Below are 23,694 nucleotides of genomic sequence, written 5' to 3'. Positions count from 1 at the left end.
CGCACCACAGGAGCCGCCAGGTGACGTCAGGATATTACTGTACTGTACAAACAGTGAGGACGGAGGAAACGTTCTGTTCAGGCTGGAGCAGGAGGAGGGGAAATAAACAATGAATATACAATCTGACTTTTCCGTCTGAAATTTCCCAGCTGGCTTTTAATAGTTTGGGCGTTTTTTTTCTCTCCCCCAAAATATAGCCGGTGTATTAAATTGTAAACGGACACGACCCGTATGCTAAAGTGGACCGGGCTACATATTTGGTCAACATTAAACCTTGGTTATGAATAGTTCTGCACAGTGGAGTGACTTCAAGCCGGAACCAATAAATTTCTGAACCTCTGTAAAGTCAAGCTCATGGGCCTCAGTATTAAAAGTTGTAAAACAGCGCCCCCTACTGTTTATATATATATATATATAGACGACAGACAGACAGATAGATAGATAGATAGATAGATAGATAGATAGATAGATAGATAGATAGATGTCATTGGCCTTAAAGGGCACAAACAAAAGGGGATACCAATAAGTTTGAGCCATTTATTGGTATTGAAATAAATTACAATATAATAAATTACAATATAATATATTCACATTATATTATATATTAGTACATTACAATTCAATTTCCCTACGGGGATGAATAAAGTAAATCTTGATTAATTATATTGATAATTATAAATCTAATTTATAATAATATTAATTTGTGAGGGCAGCCAGTTTTAATCAAAACCATGAAAAAGATAGACATATAATAGTTAGAAACCATTAAAGCAACTAAACTGTTGATGCACATTCATAAAAATCTTCCTCTGGCTTTTTCTTTCAGGGTTCTCCACGAGGAATGATCTTCTATTATCCTCAGCATCCTCTTGTCTCACACCAACTAACTTTACGTCCTCTCTAATAAGCCCAGTCTTAGGTCTTCCTGCCTTGCAGTTCCATCCTCAGCATTCATGGTTGCTCTGGTTTATCTCCAAATTATACCAGCCCGCTGATGTGCTTATTCTTGACCCTGTCCGTTCGTGCTGCTCCTAAAGAGAAGCCCTACATCTTCATCTCGGCATCCGGCCTTCTCACTGTATCTAAACACCACATTGCTGGTCTGACCACCATCTTCTACACCGCTCCCTTCACTCCTGTTGACGATTTCTATGACCATTCCCACCTTGATAGAATCGAGAAGAATAAACTGTATTTATCAGTCCCGAATGTGCAGATAAAAACAGATCTGAAAACAATCGACCAAGAACATACAGGCCAATAGAATATGATTTACAAGTAAATGCATCCCATGATGGGGAAATATACACTGGTAGGATAGCAGAGGCACCAAGAGCGTCACTAAAAAAAATAGAACAGTAGAAAAATAATCTTCCACGCCGAACAAGTGTGCAAAGAGCGTGAAAATGGGATCAAGACATAAAACCACTGCAACAGTTTAAATGTATTGCACATGAAAACAAGTGTGCAGCATGTAAATATGTTTCACAGCTGAGCTGACTGCTGAGAATAGGCTCTACACATGAAAAAGAAGAAAGGATAAAGCGTCTTTAGATTCAAAATAACCTGGTGAGCAGCAACACGTTGCTGAATGGGCCCGAGCTGCGCATGCGCACTAGTTGACGTTTGAAGTCGCTTCTCCGTGTGTTTGAACAGGAAGGCGGACATGTTGACGCACCGTCTGCTGGCTTCTTTTTCCCCCCTGAAAGCTTACATATATTCAAAACTGCATATCCAAGTCTCTGATTTGAACCTAGAGCGGAAAGGACGGGGAAAGGCCGAGTGATATTGGCGGCGCATGCGATCCAGCAGGAGCGGGGAGGCGGTGTGCAGCGACCGGGTCGCAACTGGTCGAAATTTGGAAGAAGCAGAAGTTTTTTTTCCTCCACCACTTCTACTTTTGAACTGTCAGATTCTATTGTCGCTTGATGCAGAGGCCTGGCACAGACATGGGGACGGTCCGGGACTAAGCTTCTCTCCCCAAACCGCGCTCTTGGATTAGAAATTCCATCTGAGTTTTAATTGCCTTTTGTTTGGATGGACCAACATTAAGCCCTTATCCCCGGTGGCATCCTACGGAGGCTGACTAATCTGTCGCCACATTTATCTTTTGCCACTGAAGTTGTTTACTACTAAGAACGGGAAAAGTATCTGGACTCGGAAAATGAGGCTTTTGTGCATTCAACGCAGCCATAAGCGTCTCGTCGACTGTGGAAGTTTGAGGAGAACCATGCGTTTTCTTTGAAGCGCGGCGTAAAGTTCACACGAAGAAAAGGAACATTTGGCTAGCTAGCTACCACTGGTTGCTAAAGCTAGCTAGCCAGTCTTTTGCCTCGCCAGTTCGCTGTTTTTGTACATATCACATCAACGGGACTGAGCAACATCAAAAATGTCTTCTGGGGAAAGCATGGATGTTCGATTCGAAAAAATCGATGCCATGCTGACTGATCCAAAGTCGGAAATAAACACGGATTGTCTTCTGGTAAGTTTGTAGCTTAGCTGTCTGGATAAGTAGCTAGCGCGTTAACCGTTCGGGGTCAGTCTACTCCTTGGAGCCGAAATTCTTTCCGTGACCAACAAGTCGGCTCAGGTGGCACTGGCGGAATGTGGTGATGTTGCCGCCGACCAGGCTTTGCCTTTCACGGCTTATCAATTGACATTTATGCGAGTGATTGTGCATGGACGCACGGGCAAGGAAGCAGTTACCACCTCAAAGCAAGTGATCTTACGCGGAAGGCATCCGAAATCCCATTGTAGACATCGATCAAACTATGAAAAAACCCTCTCTTTTGTTGAAATAAGTCCCCATTTATCCGTAGGTTGCATATAGATAATTCACATTAAGGTTATTGGCTTGACGCGTTAACGTGGCGCCATCAAACGACTAGTTATAAAGCAGTAATAACCGCGATGGCATTCGCGTTTCTATCCCAGCCCTTCTACATGGTCCTGGTAGAACTGCCTGTTAGCCATGACAGATGTTTAAATTCACTCCCCACCTTTGCAACGTGAGAACAATTTGCTGCCATCTTATCAGCTGGTGCCATGCTTTTGTCCTGAGGTCGTGCCAGGAATGCCCCCCCCCCCATCGTTGACATCCTCGGACTCCAGATGTGGTGCCAGGTGTTGATACCTGCAGGCCCCCAGCTGCATCGGCGCACCTGCAGGCTGCCGTTGACGTCACCGTTGATGACTGTCAGCACTTTCTCTGCACGCTAAAACTCTGGGGACAAATTCAGGAGGAGCCCCAAAGTCATTTAATTGGGTTTGATGTGGAAAGACTTTGCTGGGTGATGGTGTCAGGCAAGGATTTGGCTCAGCGGTGCAGTGAAACTCAGATCTATAGCATGAAATTAACGCGAGCATGGATTATTGTGGGTACCCTTGATTTTTTTCCCTGCCTGGGGCTGCTTCTTAAACTTGTAATCGTGAGTTCAAGAGAATCCCGCGTCACGTTATTTGCAATGAGGTAGTGGGTTTGTGTGTCCCTGGAGATTTTGGGGGCATATATTTTTCCTCTGCAGGTGTTAAACATCAATGGGGCTTTTTGACAATTGTCCTGAGGACTCTCTGACAAACACACCTCATATGGAATGTTTGTTCACCCTAGATGGTGAGAAAACACCCATCCTGTTGCAAAAAGAGGCAATTAAACTCACCTAAATGTGCACACACTGCTTTTTTAATGGCTAAAAGCTGCAGAGAGTGTTCTGCTGGCTGCCACACACACACACATACACACACACACACACACATACACACACACACTCACACACAAGGGTGTTGTTGCTCTTTTTTCCCTCTTTCTGCAGTCTCTCCTGATCAATGAATGGAGGCCTTTAGCTCAGCCACTCTGTGCCACCATGCAACTCCGCCCACAGTTTAATAAAATTCCACGCTAATCAAATAACCTCTTGTCTTTTACTAGACTTCCCTTGTGTGTCCCAAAGTAATTCTGCCAGTGTGGAGAGAGTTGGTTCAGAGGTAGTTGGGTGTGGGCCCTGTGCTGGCTGCACAGGCCCGAGTTGCTGGGTAACGGGTAAGAGCCGGCCCTTTTGGTCACCGCGCTCCTGTACCTGGGTCATGGATGGGTCCGATGCGAGGTTGTTCCTGTTGCTTCCCGAAGACCCGTGTTTGTCAGTGTGTTCCAGCAGCGTCGTGCTTATCTGGCTGCTAAATAAATCCCGGTCAGAAAGGGGAACACCTTATCTGGATGCCCCCCCTCCCCGGTCCGTCTGCTCAGAGAATGCCAGACATTTTTGACACACTTTTCCAATGAGGGGAGGGGAAAAAAAAGGAAATCAAATCTCCTTGGAGTTGATTTTTCATGAGGATGTTCTCATAACTTTTTGGGGTTTTTATCCCTCACTTATAGGTCAGCTCTAGTCCCGGACACCAACGTGGATGTGTGATTCACGCCGTTCCCGCGTGGTTTAGATCTCACTCTGATATGCTGGGACGTTAAAACGGCGCCTTTTCCTGCATGCTGCATTCAGGGACATCCCATATTTGCACTGCCCCGTCAGTGTTTACAATGGAACTTGATTTCAGGCCACAGTATTGCCTCTGTTGCTCCTATAGGTCACTGTCGAAGTCACGCCTCGTTTTCAGTGACTTGACCTCTAAAAACCTGACTTTCGGTTGCTTTTCCGGTCTGTTCCGTCTGGATCCGTCCCGCCAGTGTTGGGCTGAATGTGAGCAGGCGGTCCGCAGTCACAGCAATCACCAGTCAACCCGTTGGGTCGGTACCTGTTCATCCCCTTATTTGTGAAACCCCTTAAAGCTGAAAGTCTGCGCGCCAGTTTCGTCTGTGCGGTTTCATTTTGAGTCCACCACAGTTGTGTAAAGTACAAAAACTAGAAACCCAGTTGTGCTGATTCAGTTTAACACCGTGTTTGTGAGGTTGGGGCATCTTTTACCAGACCTCCCAGTCCACTCCTCCTATAACAGAGATGTCAAAAGTATCTTTTATGGTCATACACCTGCGTTCTTCCAACTGACTAGAACGTGTCCCTAAATCTGCTCATTTAACCAGCACATTAGGGATTCAATAGATATTTCTCAGCCCTCTTACGCAGGACACAGCAGCCTCTCTTGGGGTTGTGTGTGCTCAGGAAGGTCTTGCGTGAGGATTTAGCGCACGAGTGCGCGCCGTCGTTGGGTTCGCTGAAGTTTATTTTGATGTGAAAGCGGTTGTGACAGGGATTCTTACTCACAGGAGCCTCATAGGGAAGGGAAATGCCCCTTATCCGTCTTTACTGCTGCTGACATTTACCCAGAATAAGTGTCAGATTTTCTAGATTTCTTTTTAAATATTTATTTTACAGAAAAGAATAGTTGTGACCATTACGTAGGAGCCCCAAAATAGCCATTAATGGGAGCCCATAGGTGTATTTGGAGGTACATCTCATGAATCTGCAACAGTCTTAATGGATCTACACACCTTAAAGTATAGAGATGTTTTTCTATTTGTGCTATTTAACCCACTAATGCTGGTTTGCCTGTCTGGTTGAGTCTAATAGGCGTAACGAGCTCCGCTTAACAAGGCCCAGAAAAGTCAGCAGTCGTTACCGAGCAGAAGTCAAGTGACCGTGCTGCCAGACTAACTGATACGGACGGTGCTAACGCTCAAGCTGCTGTCCAGTACGGCACGTTTGTCCATTCAATTCACATCTGTGAGTTTTGTGGCAAAGCGGCAGCCTCAGGATTTACATGTCGGAGGCGGATGCACCTGTTAAAGATTTACAATGGGCCACCAGAACAGCCGTGAATCCTTCTAGAAACCAGTGGCCACGCGTAGATGTGCGGCTAGTCTGTATCTCAATCCCTCCCATTAACATTCTCGAAGGGTCTGTGTTAGTTCCGTTTGATTCCCAGCAGGGAAAAACTGGAAAAAATGCAAAATTCTGCCCCAATGGTCGCTAGTTTTGCTACCAGCTAATTGGTAATAGCTGATAGCAAAACTATCCCCCGTGCCATGCTCGGTCAGTTTTCTGCAGGCCGGCTCCGGGATGCGAGCGCTCATTCATTCATGGTCGTTGGCGTGTCGGGGAGGGGCGGCGCGCCTGCCTGTTTGAAGTCGCACATCAAGCAGAGGAGGTGGAGGCCGCTCTGACAGTTTACACTGGTGCGGTTGGCACAATTACTGTTGCAAATGAGCATCTAATCTGATATCCTGCCGCGCCAAGTTATGCAAGATAATTGCAGCCTTAAATGCCGTCACGTGAGCCGAAGTGTGTTCACGCAGCCTGAAGGGGAACCGGTGGCGATTTGCATGTCAAATGGCTTCTTCGCCGTCGCTAGCATGTTGTTTTCCAGAGGTGGACGAGGAAAAGGGGAGAAGGGCCTAGCTGGGACCACTCCACATGCCTCGTGCTGGCATGCAGAAAGAGGTGGTGTGGCTGAGGCTCCCATGGAAATTTTAACTCAGACTTTAATGTCTGGAAAAGAGCTTGTGTGTATTTCTCCACCCTAAAGCTTAAAGAAATATTTCCTGTATGTCATGTCAGCCATTGGCTTTCGTATGGCTATAATTTCTTTTAAACCTAATTGCCACATTTTGCTTGGTATGGTGAGACTGATGGGCTTTGAATGGTATTATTTGATAATTCCAGGGATGTCACACACCAAAGCAGCATCAGCACTTGGGTGTTGAGAGTTTTTTTTTTAATAGGCTGTTAAATCTATACAATGACATGCTAAGTGTGCTAGTTATGACTGTCTGTATTCATCCAAAACTCTGATAACCCTTTATTTTATAACCAGATAACCTTAAATTCAGTTAAAATTCACAGTTCATGCATTTATTTCCACAAAATCTAAAAAGAAATCTTTGTTGTACCTGCACTAGTTCCTCTTTTCTATTTAGTTCTATATATTTAAAATCAGTGACGGCTTTTCAGGAACGTTCTCAGCCCAGCGGAATCATTGCATAGAATGGTTTTACTTCCTCAACTCTACTGTGTAATCGTGGGTTGGTTCATTTGAGGTCGATATTTCAACGTGCTTTTCTCAGGTGAGGGGGGACCTGTTGAGGTCACGTGCACGTGTTGCGCAGCATCATATATGTTTTCCCCACTGCGATGCGGGCTTCTTTTTACCCCCCTTTAATGCCACAGGGCTAGCTTTGTCCACCCAGACCTGGTCATTTTATTTCCTACATCTGCTGTTGTTCCACAGTTCACGTGCACCCCCTTCCCCCCCGTCTTTGGCACTACTTTGTATTAAAATGCACGCCGTTCCCTCTCTTCACTTTTTGTGGAGAACTCGTTTGGCCACATACCTAAAATAGCTCTCTGACGTGTACGGTCCTGTTAAGGAATGTCACTGCGGCTGTCCAGAGTTCTCTGTGGCAGGATGTTATGCAAACGTGCACTGCTGAGCCTTGTGATTAGGGTCCTGAAGGACTCGCTTCTTTAGCCCCCCCTCCCCTTACACACACACACACACCCAGTGCAGCCTGCTCTCATGTGCCGGGGCCAACAGGACCCCCTTTCTCCACCATACAGGCGTCCTGTGATGTGAGAAGTTGAACCCTTTTTGGAACGAGCGCATGTTTTGAAGATCAAGCACGTGCGTCGATCACCAACCCTCTCATTATGCACAAGCGCACGTCAACACCCAGAGCTCTTTTGTTCAGCCCAGCCGTTTTGCACCTCCATATTTTTTCCGTTTTCCACCTATCTGTTTTTCTCATTCCCACCCTTCCCAGTGGGCACTTCCATGTCTCATTAAAGGGGTTTGGCCCCCGCCTCTGCCGCCGCTCAGAGGAGCAGTGTTCCTTAAGAGGATTCCTTAACGTGTCTGAGCTACTGATTCTCCATGTGTCATTGATTTGCTTGGAGTGTTAAACGTAAATTATTGAACAATTGATCGTGTATAATACAGACGTGATGAGGGAAAAGACAAGGGTTTGATGAACATCAGCTCAGATTAGCACTTATAACAGGGAAATGGTATTTATTTCAGATCCGGTGTGATCTTCAGCGTTTTAAAATTTCTGGAAATGGGTGTAGTTGCCTGGGAAAGGGTCTGTCTGTCAACTATTAATGGTTTCAAAGAGTTGTGAGGCGTTATTCTGGATTATGGGAGATTAGATCGAATCCTATTTATTATTCTGTCTGGCTATAGCCAGGCAAACCATTGTAACAACAGGGGACGATGGCTGTCGATGTTATTTAAAATCAATTTCTATCCATTTTCAATTGCTTTTATTTTATTTGCACATCATTTTCCGCGTCTGTAACAAGGCCCTCACCAAACTCATTAGTTGTTGATTATTGGATCTAATCAGTAACAGGAAAAGCGAGTGTTGTGACAAAGGTCGGTGTAAACGGGTGTTATTTAGCTTTATTTGCCCTGATGTTAACCCTTTTCCTGTCTCCTCAGGACGGCTTGGACGCACTGGTGTATGATCTGGACTTCCCAGCCCTGCGGAAAAACAAGAGCATCGACAACTTTTTGAATAGATGTAAGCAGCTCGCATCGTGCTCGTCCTCTCATGGGTTCTTTTACCGCGCTGTGTTGGTGTCTTCCTCTTGGACCACGTGTGTTCAGACCCAGTTCCATATATGCCGGTTTTTGGGTCACTGCTTCTATGTAGACTTGAACACAATAGGTGTCTGCTGGTTAGTGTCCCCAACAAAGAGGCTTTCATAAATGGTTGGTGACCCACATGACGCCCATCACCGTGGCTTCTTTTCCACAGTCTCATCAGATGAGGGAATCCCTCAAAACCCAACAAAATCCCAGTCAAAAAAACCAGATAATCTTCTAGATTTAATAAAATGGTCAGGCACTTTTACCCATTGTGCTGAAACTGGACCCGGCAATAGGAGGAGCCGGTATGTTTTTCTCAGCAGACCTACAGAATTACATATACAGTAGTCAAACACATTAAAATACTACGCAATGTACCCAACTTTACATCCTGACTTTATTCTAAATGTAGAATAGATTTCACCTGCATAGTTTCATGTTAAACAGTAATAATTTAGTATGTTTGGTGGTAAGTGAGCAGGGACATTTGTGGGTTGTCAATAACGAAACAGGGAAACCTGAAACATATTTTTCAGTCCTGGGAGGAAACAGAAGTGTTTGATTTCCAGCAGTCAGCCCAGGCTCTCCTGTCAGCCCCTGGGCTAAACACGCCATTAGAGAGCTCTGCAGTTCTTCTTGCTACAGTACTTTTGTGTGTTACAGCCAAGTGTTGAAGATGTATTGATGGAAGTGGAGTAATGGACAAACTGTCCAGTAAGACGTCAGTCCTAGAGTGGCGTGCGTTGCCTGAAGGGATTTTTATCCCTGAATTCTCCTCCTCTGTGCTTTTGTAGTCTCCATCCCACTCTTCAGCTGATTTCTCCTCCTCACATCAGGAAATGTCTCAAAAATGTCATGTTTATTATGTGAAGTAATAAAATAATGTTGTATTCTGAACTTGCAATATTGTCACGGTCACCAATTTCCAGGCGTGATTGCCGTCATTTTTAAAGGAGAAGCCCATCTTTTAAACAGTTCACATTAAACCTCTGTTGAATCTTTTAATCCTCTGGGAATTTCCAACTGGGGGAAAATGCCTAGGGAGCCAGTACTTGGAGTGGAAATGACAGTGCTCCCAAATGTTTGTACTCCAATAATTCTGGCCTTGCTTTTTTATTTTTAGGTCAGTTTAGTTTGGACATCCCTTTTCCGTGCACTTCTGTGCCAGTTATGACCCATGTGAATTGACAGTTTTCCCACTAGGTCCAAATGTGTCCTTAGTGAACGCAGCTTCTCACAGCAGAGCCAGTGTTGTCTGTTAAATATGCATCTCCTGAAATGATGAAATCTCCATAAATAGCAGGATTTTGAAAGAAGGTTCTTATTTGTCAGGGTTTGACACTAGGTCTTTCACACTTGAAAATTGTTTCGTGCTTTGTGGCATCTGAGATTTCAGCACACGTGAACGCCTGCCCCCCCCCAGGATAAATGTGCCACACGATGCTGCCGCTCACCGGATCATTTCATGATGAGTTTGCTTGTGACGTCACAGCGTGAATGGGCCAGCAGCACAGCTTCACATTTTCCACAGACGTTCACTTAAGTGTTCTGTGATTTCCCTTTGCGCTCTTATTTCTTTGCCCTAAACAAACTTTCTGCCATCATAAACTGTTTTGTGGTCAGGGTTTCACGGGGTTTTAGAACAACCTGCCTGGGACGATAAGGCTGGCAAGGTCAACCGAGTCTCGTCAGTCTCTAAAAACACACTTTTCTAGACACGTCTCCAACGTTTTGTTCTGTCGAAATCCTGGCTTTTAACATGAGCTATAAATAAGTCTCTAATGTTATTAGATTTGGTACAATTATTTGCTGATAAGAATCACACGTTATGTTGATGTCTGCCTTTTTTTCCCCAGATAAAGAAACCATCAATAAAATCCGGGATCTGCGCATGAAAGCAGAGGACTATGAGGTTGTCAAAGTTATAGGGAGGGGAGCGTTTGGAGAGGTCCAACTGGTAAGACTGCATTTAATTGATTCAGAGTTTGTAATCATTTAACCCCCAATTTGTACATAAAGAGCCTGGATCTAGAGCCACCGACGGCACAACCTCCCCACCTCTGAAGCGCCACAGAGCTCGATCACAAGCCCACGCGAGAGCTACCGGTACTCTGCCCAGACCATGCAATTCAAAGGCACTACAAAGTACCTGAAATAATAATTACCCCGATGGTTGCACGCCAAAAACTCCTGTAATTTCACACCACATCTTTTGGTTTGTATCCTAGCAGAAAGGATGCGTGGTGTCATAAAAAATATTATCGATTTTCTTTCATCCGTCTTTTCTCAGAACTTTGACATCAGGATGTGATGTGATTTAAAAAAAAAAACAGTTTACAGCCCGGGGTCCGCATCCTAGATTGTTTCTTATTGTAAAATTGACCAGATGCTGTGTATGTTTCTGGTTTGGTGTGAGCCGAGCAACATGGGTTATTAAGGTATCGTTGAAGCTTCGTCGCTTCGATAAGTCGAACTGGAGCACGTCTGCGACGCAGCGCGACAGGGAAATGCAGCTGTTCACGAGAATAAGAGAGCATCTGCTGCACAGCTCCCACAATTTATGTGGAAATTGGGGGTTAGACTGCCACCGTTCCTTCATGAAGTAGCTGGTCGTTTCTATTGAGTGCATTAATACGGTTGGTTTCTCTTCACCTTTTTAAGGTGAGGCACAAATTCACAAGCAAGGTTTATGCGATGAAGCTACTAAGTAAGTTTGAGATGATCAAGAGGTCGGACTCCGCTTTCTTTTGGGAGGAAAGGGACATCATGGCTTTTGCAGACAGCTCCTGGGTGGTACAGGTATGTACTGTAGAATATCAAACCGGTGAGGTAGTTTGAGAGTTATTTTGTTCATCATTTCACCGTTCTTCTTTTCCGCAGCTCTTTTTTGCATTCCAAGATGACCGCTACCTCTACATGGTGATGGAGTACATGCCAGGGGGTGACTTGGTGAATCTGATGAGCAACTATGATGTCCCAGAGAAATGGGCGCGCTTTTACACTGCTGAGGTGGTGCTGGCTCTGGATGGAATCCACTCCATGGGCTTCATCCACAGGTACACGGTTTGTCGGTTTGGTGCCGTCAGAAATGTTGTTTCCTCTCTGTGTGGGATTGGGCTTTGGGTCATGTCATGTCACCTAAATATTTTTGTTTTGTCTTTTCGGCGTGGTGCTCCGTAGGTGCCGCTTCAGTGGTAGCTTATCATTTTCCGTTTGTCTTCTCAGGGACGTGAAGCCTGATAACATGTTGTTAGACAAAACAGGCCACTTAAAACTGGCTGACTTTGGGACCTGCATGAAAATGAACAAGGTATCTCTTCCAGCCTCACTCAGTAAATGAACATTGTGACTATTTACATTTGCAGAGATGTTTAAATTAAGAGCTCCACCTGCTTTCTTCATTAGGACGGTATGGTACGATGTGACACGGCAGTGGGAACTCCAGATTATATTTCACCGGAGGTACTGAAGTCCCAGGGAGGCGATGGATATTACGGCAGAGAGTGTGACTGGTGGTCAGTGGGAGTATTCCTCTATGAAATGCTAGTCGGTGAGTATTTGCTACCTGGAACTGAATCCATTGCTGTTTCCTTTTGCTGTGGTCATCACAGTGACCTGACCCTGATTGTTCTGCGCACTAGGCGACACGCCCTTTTATGCAGACTCTCTGGTGGGAACCTACAGCAAAATTATGAACCACAAGAATGCCCTGACCTTCCCCGATGACAGCGACATATCCAATGACGCCAAGAATCTCATCTGTGCTTTTCTCACTGACAGGTTAGTTGGTGATAAAGGAAAGTTTAAACAGAGCTCCTATTATAAGATAACGTCTTAGTTTAGGCTTTGAATTTTCTCTTTGCTTGTATCAAGGACACTCAGTGGAATCAACCTGATACTAATAAACTCACTTTGATTATGGAAAGAACCGTTTTTGGCATTGTTTAGGATTGAAACATTCTCTTGTTGACATTCACAGGGAGGTTCGACTTGGCCGTAACGGCGTAGACGAGATAAAGAGGCATCCTTTCTTCAAGAATGACCAGTGGACCTGGGAAAACATCCGAGACAGTAGGAATCCTGTTTTCAGCATTATTAAGCCGCTGTCGTATTTTTGTGCAGCACAGTACCGGTAATTCACAGCTCTTTCCACTTTAAAGTTTCATCCCCGGTCATCAAAATATTACACTAGAGTAGAGCTTAGGGATGTACAGCTAAGACCAGGAGTTTAGTGGCTTTATATTTAATGCTTCACAAGACTGAAGTCAGCCGCCTCTATTCTGCTGGCTAAATGCTCTTTTAACTGAAGAAAACTGCACACTACAACCAGAATATCTATCTCTTCCCTGCATTGTTTCAAATATTCGATATCTTCTGGTCATATGTATGTAAATCTCTGAATTTCATGTTATAATGGTGCTTGTCTTTTCCTTCCTTCGTCTCTCGATCTCATCTTTTTTCTGATGTAATGTGCAGCGGCCGCCCCAGTCGTGCCTGAACTGAGCAGTGACATCGACACCAGTAACTTTGATGACATCGAGGAGGATCGGGGTGAAGAGGAGACCTTCCCGGTACCAAAGGCATTTGTGGGAAACCAGCTCCCCTTTGTAGGCTTCACTTACTACAGCAATCAGCAGTAAGTCTGCCAGACTTTGCACCTTTTTAGGACTTCCAATACTTTGTTTTTAGTGTCAAGTGCACTTTTGTCATTGCAGAATGAAAAAAAACCTCCCCTTCTAATTTAGTGCTTTGCCATGGTTTTCTCTGAAAGAAAAGTTAGAGTTTGTGATCTACTGCGGCTGTTTTTGTAATGAATATCCTTTTCTAGCCCTTTGCGGAGGCCCAGCACTGCCTCAAAGGCCAGTGACAAACGCGGCAGTACTACAAAAGAGGACAAGAGTCATGTAAGTCAATGGCAACACAAAAAGAGCCTTCAGAATATATCTGCTTTCTGTCATTCCTGCAGATTATCTCCAACACTAATCTGTTCCTACAGAGATGTTTGTTCCCGTTTTAATCAAACCTTTATTTCCTGCTCAGCTGGAGAACCTGCAGAAAAGGATCTACCAGCTGGAGGAGCAGCTTCACAGCGAGATGCAGCTGAAGGATGAGTTGGAGCAGAAATGCAGGTGTGGAACACAAATGTTCTGCTCTTCTATTAATTCTTCCATTTTCCACAGTTCAGCAGCTGGGCGATGCATAATACAAAGTTTACGACTCAACAAAATTGGAAACATAAAATGTCTTTAAACACGGAATCAGAACTTCATCAGAACAAAAGAATTTGGGTCAGTTTGGGTAGTGCTAAGTTCACAATTTGTGTTCCTCCCAGGGCATCACACACCAAGCTTGAAAAGATCATGAAGGAACTGGACGAAGAGGTGAAACTCCAAGACTGCTTCTTCACTCTGTTTTGCATTATTCTTCAATAGGCCATTAACAATTTTATGATAACGTAAACGGAATAAGAGATGACGTTTGCCCTGTTCCATTTCACAGGCAAACATTAGAAAGAATACAGAGGCCAGCGTGTCTTTGCTGGAGAAGGACAAGATCATGCTGCAGCACCGATTCACCGAGTACCAAAGAAAAGCTGACCAGGAGGCAGAGAAGAGACGCAACTTGGAAAATGAGGGTAAATTATAATGTTGTATGAAGTGCTTCGACAGGAGGCTGTTCGAAAGGTGAACGCTCCTCGTTGTGAAGGTGTGCTTAAAGTTGCGAAAAAATGCAATGCACGTATAAATGTATCCATCTGTTTTTCTAGCGTCAACTTTAAAGGAGCAGCTTGAAGATATGAGAAAGATCAGCCAAAACTCACAGGCCTCAAATGACAAAATTATCCAACTGCAGAATCAGGTACCCAGTAGAGACAGGAACAGTCTGGGTGAGGAGAAGCAGGATCTATAGGAAGCTTCACGTTCTCTCCTCTCTCCATTGGACAGTTGGAAGAGGCCAACGACCTCCTGCGCGCGGAGTCAGACACGGCAGCAAGATTACGGAAAAACCACACGGAAATGGCCAAGTCCATGAGCCAGCTGGAGAGCTTGAACCGGGAGCTGCAGGAGAGGAGCCGTGCCATAGATGGAGAAAAGGCCCAGTTGGAGAAGGAGGTCCTGGTGATTCAAAGCACCCTCGACTCGGAGAGGAGGAACTACAGCCAGGGATCTGAGGAGATCAGGGAGCTTCAAGGTGACTAACGAAGAGAAATTCAGTTTTTGGAGTGGAAACAGCATAGATTTCCTTTCAAAGTCTAAAAAGAAAATGGAACGTGTTGAAATGGTGCGGAAGAATGGCTGCCGTGGAGGCTATTTGATTTTATTTCCTGAAAGTAACACAATGCTTTTTGTCGTGCCATTCTCAGCAAGGATGGCTGGGTTACAAGAGGACAACAAAAGTCTGAAGCTCAGCCTGTCAAAAGTGGAAGCCGAACGCAAACAAGCCCAGGAGAGGAGCAACAACCTGGAGAAGGTAGACATGAACGGCCTGATCGGTGCTGAGAGGCTTCGCTCATGGTCCTAAAAGCAAACCTGGCTCTCGCTGCTCCCCGTAGGAAAAGAACAACTTGGAAATTGACCTGAACTACAAACTGAAGACTTTGCAACAGCGTCTGGAGCAGGAACAGACGGAGCACCGGGTGACGCGGGCGCAGCTCACCGACAAATATGAGTCCATCGAAGAAGCCAAATCAGCCGCCATGAATGGTAGGCCCCCAACAACGCCCCTGGCCGCTGCTTCTCTTCTGCTTTTCTAATTTGTTCTCTTTTCCCATTTATGCTGCTTCTGTCTCTTTTTCTTTTTTCCAAGGTTTTTTCAAGGCAGTTTTTATTTGGAATTTAATGCCCAGTTACGTTCTTTCAGGTTTCTCACAGTTTTGATACAATATTCAAGATTCAGCGTGTTTATTGTCGTCTGCACAGTAGAAACCTCATTTCCCTTTTCAAGGAAATTCTCTCTTTGCTCACCACAATAAATGCCAGAGATAAAACACAATAGGTGATTAGTTATGTATTTGAAAGCAGTATGTAGAAATATCAAGAGTAGAGCGAGCAACCGTGTCTGTCTCACACACATACTGTAATAATGGAAATATATTCTGGTATCTGATATTAGCTGTGTAAAGGCTCAAGTCGGGCTTTTTCAGTAGCTTAGATATTCCATCACTTATTGTTCAATCCAATAATTTATCATTCATTGTCCTAATTTAGCCGTTCAGCAGAAGATGTCTGAAGAAATTGGAGCCCGAATGCGAGCCGAGAGTCGGGTAGTGGAAGTGGAGAAGCAGTGCTCCATGTTGGAGTTTGACCTCAAGCAGTCTGTTCAGAAGATGGAGCAGCTGATGAAGCAAAAGGAACGACTGGAAGACGAGGTGCGTTGCCTCTGTTATAACATTCATCAGTTTAATGGCATCTGCAGAGGTTTTGGCACTTTGAGCACAGGCTAATCTGCCATCTGTCATATTTTCCCATTCCAGGTGAAGAGCCTGCGAATACAGGCTGAACAGGAGCTGAGCAAGCGCGTGCTGGCTCAGAGCGAGCTGAAGAGCTGCATGCAGGAGGTGGACCGCCTCAGGTGTTCTGAGAAGCAGCTCAAACAGGAGATCAACACGGCGCTAGAGAGCAAACGCTCACTGGAGTTTCAGTTGGCACAACTGACAAAGTGAGTGGCACTCCTGCACCACCGCACCCACACTGATGAAATAAACAGAATGCAATCGAAAGAGAAGGAAAATAACAGCTAAAATACGCCAAATTGGTTGAGGTTACAGTTGCACTCGCATTTCTTATAATCCAGCCGGCAGGAGGCCACCGAGCGGTAATGCTCTTTAAAAGTCAAGGCATAAATTTGCCCGACAATTCTGTCTACAAATAAGTACTATTATTCCAGCTTAGTGTGACCGCACCAAAGCTGCTCCACGACCGTGTTTACATTAAAGGATTAGGGTTTACTGCGAGTCCATTTCTAATCCGGTTGCTGCAGCCAGTTACAGGCTTTAGAGGCGCTCTTTGTCTCGCTGGTTAAGCGGTCCAGTGCTACTCCAACCTGTGTTCATACTGACCTGAAAATGCAGCTGGTTCATTTTGATTGATTTGTTTCTAGACAATATAGAGGCAATGAAGGACAGATGAGGGAACTTCAGGACCAGCTTGAAGCTGAACAGTATTTTTCCGTGAGTTGACACCTTGAGTTCTCCTCCTACTTTCCAATGCAAAATCGCGAGTGAGTAAATGTCGCGTCCGTCTTCCCTCAGACGCTTTACAAAACTCAGGTCAAGGAGCTAAAGGAGGAGATTGAAGAAAGGAATCGGCAGGTGCAGGAGGCTCATAAAAAGATGCAGGAGCTGAGCAGTGAAAGGTGAGTTTGGAATCTGGAGAAGCATGAAAGAGTAGATGCTGGTTTAAATTCCAGTGTTTCAAAATGGGTTTTTTTTCCCGCTGGATGCAGGGACTCGCTATCTGCTCAGCTGGATCTGACCGTGACCAAAGCTGAATCGGAGCAGCTCGCCCGTGCTCTTCAGGAGGAGCAGTGCTTTGAGCTCAGCCAGGAGAATAAGAAGTCAGTGGCGAGACATAAGATGGAGATTATTGAAAAAGAGGCTATTATCTCACGGGTGAGCATGACCTCTACGCCCCCACCCCACAGCTTAGATGCACATTTATGTTTGGAGAGGATGTCGCCTCATTTCGTGCCTCAGCCAAAGGTTAAAATTGTTATAAATGTTTTCTGCAGCTCGAGGAATCCAATAAAACTCTAACCAAAGATGCTGAAAACCTCAGCAAAGAGAAGGCGGAGTTAAATGAGAAACTTCAGACTCAAGAACAAGGTACGGTCCATTTATCCACCGCGCTATCTTATTGTTTAAATTACATCTTTGTGCTAGTTATGTGTCTCTTTTTTGACAGAGTATGTAGATCAGAAAGAAGACATTGTAAATGCAGTTAAGGCCAATTATGAAAAGGTCCTAAACACAGAACGCACGCTGAAGACTCAGGTGAAGATGCTTTTTTTTTTTATTGACAAGATATCAGTCATAGCCAGTAAACAAAGGGCACAATCAGAAATCAATTGATCGTTTTGACTTTTTTTTCACTTGTCAGGCTGTAAACAAGCTGGCAGAGATCATGAATCGCAAGGACATGAAGCTGGACACGAAGAAGAAGGGCAGCACCACCGACCTGCGGAAGAAAGAGAAGGAGAACCGCAAGCTTCAACTGGAACTGAACCAGGAGAAGGACAAGTTTAATCACATGGCCATCAAGTACCAGAAGGAGCTAAGCGAGATGCAGGCGGTACGTTCACAAGGCGTCGGGACGCCGAAGCCTGGTTAAGTTCATCATTATTTATTTGGTTTCTATTAAAAATGAAATACTGTTTTCTGCCTCCTGTCTGTAAACAGCAATTAGCAGAGGAGTTTAGTAACCGCAACGAGCTTCAAATGCAGCTGGACAGCAAGGAGAGTGACATCGAGCAGCTCCGAGAGAAGCTGAACGACCTGCAGCAGCGCATGGACAACTCCAGCATCACCAGTCTGCAGACAGATGAGACGGACAGCAACATAGCAGGTAGCACCCTCACAGCGGAGCTGATGTAATTGGGGCTTAGATGCGGGCTTCATCCATATATGTTTCTGCAAATCTTAAATTAGCAGGCAAAGGCACAATTCAGGAAGCAATAATTTTCTAGGTTAAAAATGAGCTGCAGAAACACCACTGGTCTAAATGAACAGTGACCCATTCCTAAATATTAATGGTTTCCAGGGCTTTCACTTTTTAGACGCTCTTCAGTTGTATTTAACTTTAAACATTAGCAGCGGGCTGTGTTTGGAGCTTTAGTGAGTCGATCAAGCATCATATTTCATCAGTAAGAATTCCTGCAGCCCCTTATCACATCTTGTTTCCATGTGTGCTGTTTGTTGTCTGTGGTTAAATCATTCTCTCTTTATCCCCCTCATGTCCAGCTGGTTCTCCTTGCTCTCCTTATCTTAGTAACTTCTATTCCTTTTCCTCTGTGAGTAACTGAGTGGACAAGCCTCTCTTGCCTGGCCTGTGCAGCAGCTATTGTGTGTTTCGTTCTTGATTTTTCTCGTACGTTTTTGTCAGAGACAAAACCACCTCCTATTGGTTAGAAGAAGAGGACACTTTTGAAAGAAGCCTGAAAAAACGTAACGTCCAATTCTCACAGTCTGACCTGCAGCAGCCATCAAGCTAGTTCTAATCTAAGTGCTAATATGGAAAGGCTCACAGTCGCACGGTCGCTCCTAACTGTAACTTAACCACATCGCGTCAGATGTTTGCATCTCAGCAGGCTCCACCCTGCGTGAGGTAAACCTCAGCACCTTTCAAAACGTGTCTTGAAACTCAGATCTTGTTGATCCGCTGGTGCGCTTCAAACACTCTTCTTTGTTGACCTTCCTGTCATATTTTTGGCATGTTCACATAGAAGTACTGCTCGTTTTGGACGCTTCGCCCACTGTGTCACATTTAGTAGTCAAGCAGCTCTAACTTGTGGTGTTATCACCTGCATGCATTTGATTTTAAACTAATTCTGAAGCTACGAATCCTGAATCCACGTGTTTTTAATGACCGTGAAACGATTTGAAAACCAAATTCCTGCTGCAGAATTCCTCCGAAATGTTAGCCCCCGACTTTGAAATGATTCAAATCTTTATGATTTTGTTTCTTTCCTGCATGGGGACTGAGCAGTGGCATGGAATATTCAACACTTATCTCCCGTTGCTTTACTCCAGTGCAGTGACCTTACGTTTGGAAGATCTCCGTGCAGGATCCACCTGTTATTTTGACCTTTTTTTAAGATTCTTGTCACTTCCAATTTTGGCCAGTAGAGTTTGGATTGAAAGGCTGCATGACCTCTTTCCCTGCAGCAGTATTGAGGTGTCACTTTTATCCTGCCTGCTTTTCAGAGTCCAGATTGGAGGGTTGGCTGTCCATTCCTAACCGCGCTAATATCAAGCGATATGGATGGAAGAAGCAGGTATGTTGCATTTATTTGTCATTTCCTTTCTGCCTCTTAGCTGGATCTTTGAGAATGCTGTGCCCCTCTTAAGAACAACATCTGCGTCTTCCTTCCATTGTCCTTGAAATATTTTGTAGTATGTGGTGGTGAGCAGTAAGAAGATTCTCTTCTACAATGATGAGCAGAATAAGGAACAGTCCAACCCCTCAATGGTACTAGATATCGAGTAAGTATCCGTTGCCGATCGCTATGCTCACGGGATCGAGTTAATGCCGTTATTGATTTGTAATTGTGAACTATGTGCTTTCTTTGTGTAGCAAATTATTTCATGTGAGACCAGTTACACAAGGAGATGTATACAGAGCTGAGACAGAGGAGATTCCCAGGATATTCCAGGTAAAAGTCTTCATCTGGATTTAAAATCCTCTGCCCTGATGTTCAATGACACATCAGAGGTGTGTCCAACTGAGAGGGGCGCTGACGCGTGTCTCCGTCCCTCTGCAGATTCTCTACGCCAACGAGGGAGAGTGCAGGAAGGAGGCGGACATGGAGCCGGTCCTCCAGGGCGACAAAACCAACTGTCTCCCGCACAAAGGCCACGAGTTCATCCCCACGCTATATCACTTTCCTTCCAACTGCGAGGCCTGTGCCAAACCCCTGTGGCACGTCTTCAAGCCGCCGGCGGCATTAGAGTGTCGCCGCTGCCACGTCAAGTGCCACAAGGACCACCTCGACAAAAAGGAGGACGTTATAGCTCCTTGCAAAGGTAAAGGACTCTTTGCAGCAGGCACATTTTGATTTCTTTCTCTTTTAAAATATGCTGATGATGTATTTTGTACACTATGTCTTTAGTGTGACCATATCGGGGTTATCCTGCCTCATGTTGATCAGTAGAAGAGTGTAAATCATGAGCAGGCACTTGTATTGTACAACTTAATATGTTAATTTACAGGTTTACCCACATCTTAGAATAGAAATAATTTGTTGTAACGGGATACGAGCAGCCTGGAACCTAGAGTCCTATGTTTTGGGGGTTACTGGTATTTGACACACCATTGAATGTCCTCCAACAGTAAACTACGATGTGACCTCTGCCCGAGACATGCTTCTACTGGCCCTCACCCAAGATGAGCAGAAGAAATGGATCGGCCACCTCGGAAAGAAGATCCCCAAAACGCCACCCTCCACGTTTTCACGAGCCTCACCTCGTTCCATGTCCACTCGCTCCGGACCAAACCAGTCCTTCCGCAAGAACCCTAAAAGCAATACAGGAAAGCTGAGGTAACTCGACCATGTTTGAATGATTTCAGGATGAAACGATGTTCTGGTGAAGCCGTAGGAAGAGTGGCGCGTACTACAGTCACATCTGATGTCACCCACTGTGCTGGGCGGAGATGTGCTCGAGTCAGTGGCGTGACCTGCTGTTTGTCTCCTGTGTTGTAGCAGAGCGCAGTCCAGCCTCCAGGCAGCAGACACAACATCCAGCACTTGTTGACAGGAACTTCCGAACGTTTTCTCTTTTTTTTGTGTGCAAGAAACCCCTCTTTATTCCTCAGTTCCTGGTTGATTCTAACACGAGACACTTCATGGTTGGTTGGTTGGTTGGTTGGTTGGTTGGTTGACTCCTGGGCTCTTTCCAGTTGACACTTGGGATTTTTCAAATGGCCACTAATGTGTTGTTGGGTTCAGTGACTAACTTGTAAACTTATGGCTCTTATTCAACCAGTCCATTTCAAAGGGTTTTTAATGTCATACACGGTGGAAAGGTCACAAGCCTCAAAGCGTCTGTAAACCAGCTCTCCTGTTGAAATATATGTGGTTACTAACAAAAGGCAAGATTTTTGTGTCTTTCTTTCACTGGACACCTGTCTTTCTTCTGTCTTTCAGTTAACCGTCTGAACCATTGGGATTGTTTCGGACTCTGTTTTTTCCCTCCTTCCCTCATCCTCAAAAATGGAGAAATTTGTACTAGAATTTAAAATAACTAAAAAGGAAAAAACGCATAGATAAATAATCAGCGCTGGAAAATTGCAACCCATCAGAAAAAGGCATCAGGAGGCCTCCTGATTACCATCATCTTCATCATCATTATCCTGTAATTCCTCACGTCTACCAGGAGAGGGCGGGTCTAATCTTGACTGGACCATGTAGCGTCATGAAGACCCATTTCCCCTCTCCACACACACATATTACCCCAAATGGAAATGAGTTTCAGGGGGATTTGCTGGGACTCCTGCAAATATGTGTTGGGTTCAAGGTACTGTCAACCAGACATCGCTGATCTGCAGTGAGTTGTTGTGTCTCAGGGGTGGAAAACAACTACTTTGCCATTTCTCAACCCAGCTGACAGATCCTCCAACTAAATGCAAGCTTACTTCTGTTTCCAGCTTTAAAAATGAGAATGACTGATGCCTTCTTCTTAGATCTCTGGCCTTTTTGTTTTTATTTTTTTCACTGCAATTCACACACCAGGTTTGGGACAAAGTATTAGATTTTTTGAGTATTGAGTGAGGAGCATGCAAGATCATCATTTAAATCTATGCATTATTTTTATTCTAATTATTTTATTGCTCCAAGCCATAAGGAGTATTCCATTATAATGGCATATAGGAGTTCTAAAAGTTCATTGATTTTTGTTTATTTGGTACATTGTCTGTAATTTTTTTTCTTTTTTTGTAATGTATTGCCTTACATTGATTCATAGATACATGGTTCAAAAGGAAAACATTAAGTTAACAATTGTAAAACTGCACTGTTTGAATTGTAAATTATTTGTAGAAGACTTAACAGGTGTAGCATTTGGCCCACCTTGTGCCTTAACATTGGGTATTGATTTTACTGCCATATCTCCCCCCCCCCCCCCTCCAAAACAAGACAAATCTTATCTCCTCTATCATTTATTTTTTAAGGAAACGCCACGTCTGTGGTTTTATCGGATCGTCTCTTTTCTGGTTTGAATATATAAAAGTATATATATTAGATTACCTCTTTATGGACACATTGCAATAACGTTAGTTCGACCAAACAAGATGGGCTCATTTCTCATGACAAGTTTCGGGATTTCGTCTATTTAAAGTGAGTCAACCTGTGTCAGTGATTGTCCATGTTAACAATCGCAAGTTGCTTCTCTAACACGTTCATGTCCCGTTAATGCAGCCACCCCTCCCTCACAGTGTATATAATGAGAGAGACATGAGGAATATGGAATACCTCTGTAAACGTTTTGTTTTCTAACTTTTTATTCAAAAAAATAGAAAAAAGAAAAAAGCACTGGAAATATGATCTACTCTTGTCTTGGATAATTTGCATGATTAATTGCATTGGAGTCCGCACTGATGGATATGTCAATAAACATATCTTTATCATTTATTGTATCCTGGTTTTCACTCTGGCTCTGTGTTGTGCAGTTTTTATTAAGTTCATTGTAGGTTATATCTATTCTAGAGTTTATGGACATTCAATTGCACGCATATTTATGCCAAGTCCGATTAAAAACGGACAAAGTTCCACATTTTTCCCTCTGTGGGCACTACCCTGCAGGGGGAGATCTGGTCGTTCTACCTGAGCAGAAGCTTCTGCAGGAGTGTGTCTGGTGTAGAAGCTGACGTACTCTGACCTGAGAAACTCACAGCTTCCTGCCACATATTCAACCAGACACCACTGGAAAGAGCAGAAGAACAGCTGAGCTCTCAAACACATTTGTGCTTTTTAAATGAGTAATCAGCTCCAGGAAAGGCCAGAGCTTTTGGTCAGCATCGACAAGAGAGTTACCTCTTATAATTCGCGTGATCGGGGCCAACCAGCAGCCCAGGCTCCCCAGCACCCCGGAGTAAACCTGTGAGACTGCGGAGAAATAAAATCAGGAAAAAACTACAACTACCAGGTCTGAATCTGTTGAAAAATGACTTTCACCACATCTACAGTAATTGCACGGGAGACGGTCAAGACTCACCATATATTGCAGCTGTGGCCTGGAAATAATTGAATAAATTAACAATCAAATACTAATTATACATCTATACTGTAGGAGTCAGCTAATAAATGCAATAAACATTTCTAAAATACACCGTGAGGAGAAATTTAAACCAACACAAAAGTTAAAGAGTTCCTCAAAAGTCCTTAAATCAGGACAATTTATTAAGAACTTCCTGTCTAAAACGAAGCACAGCTGAATATTTATGG

The 23,694-nt window shown here is 44.3% G+C and overlaps 1 protein-coding gene across 2 annotated transcripts; it reads left to right on the top strand.

Annotated features, from left to right (window-relative positions):
• Positions 1-1,665: 1,665 nt before the first annotated feature.
• On the top strand, positions 1,666-22,886 carry rock1 (Rho-associated, coiled-coil containing protein kinase 1). 2 transcript variants are annotated; one of them, XM_011616182.2, is made up of 33 exons: positions 1,666-2,482; positions 8,389-8,470; positions 10,395-10,495; positions 11,200-11,337; positions 11,419-11,594; positions 11,764-11,848; positions 11,944-12,088; positions 12,180-12,318; positions 12,518-12,609; positions 13,015-13,174; positions 13,367-13,442; positions 13,579-13,667; positions 13,871-13,919; positions 14,038-14,173; positions 14,306-14,397; positions 14,484-14,730; positions 14,903-15,009; positions 15,092-15,242; positions 15,747-15,907; positions 16,013-16,197; positions 16,639-16,708; positions 16,790-16,893; positions 16,984-17,149; positions 17,269-17,362; positions 17,442-17,530; positions 17,637-17,828; positions 17,936-18,101; positions 19,460-19,530; positions 19,650-19,738; positions 19,830-19,908; positions 20,017-20,278; positions 20,586-20,793; positions 21,400-22,886. In XM_011616182.2, exons 1-33 carry the CDS (start codon positions 2,390-2,392, stop codon positions 21,401-21,403), a joined length of 4,098 nt encoding a protein of 1,365 aa, XP_011614484.1. In that variant the 5' UTR covers positions 1,666-2,389; the 3' UTR covers positions 21,404-22,886. The 2 variants fall into 2 exon arrangements, with proteins under 2 accessions (XP_011614484.1, XP_011614483.1); XM_011616181.2 differs by having other exon boundaries at positions 20,956-22,886.
• The last annotated feature ends 808 nt before the right edge of the window (positions 22,887-23,694 follow it).

This window comes from Takifugu rubripes, chromosome 22, assembly GCF_901000725.2.
Source record: "Takifugu rubripes chromosome 22, fTakRub1.2, whole genome shotgun sequence".
Lineage (NCBI taxonomy): Eukaryota > Metazoa > Chordata > Actinopteri > Tetraodontiformes > Tetraodontidae > Takifugu > Takifugu rubripes.
Note: the sequence above shows the minus strand (reverse complement) of the source record. Positions and strands in the feature narration are given on the sequence as shown.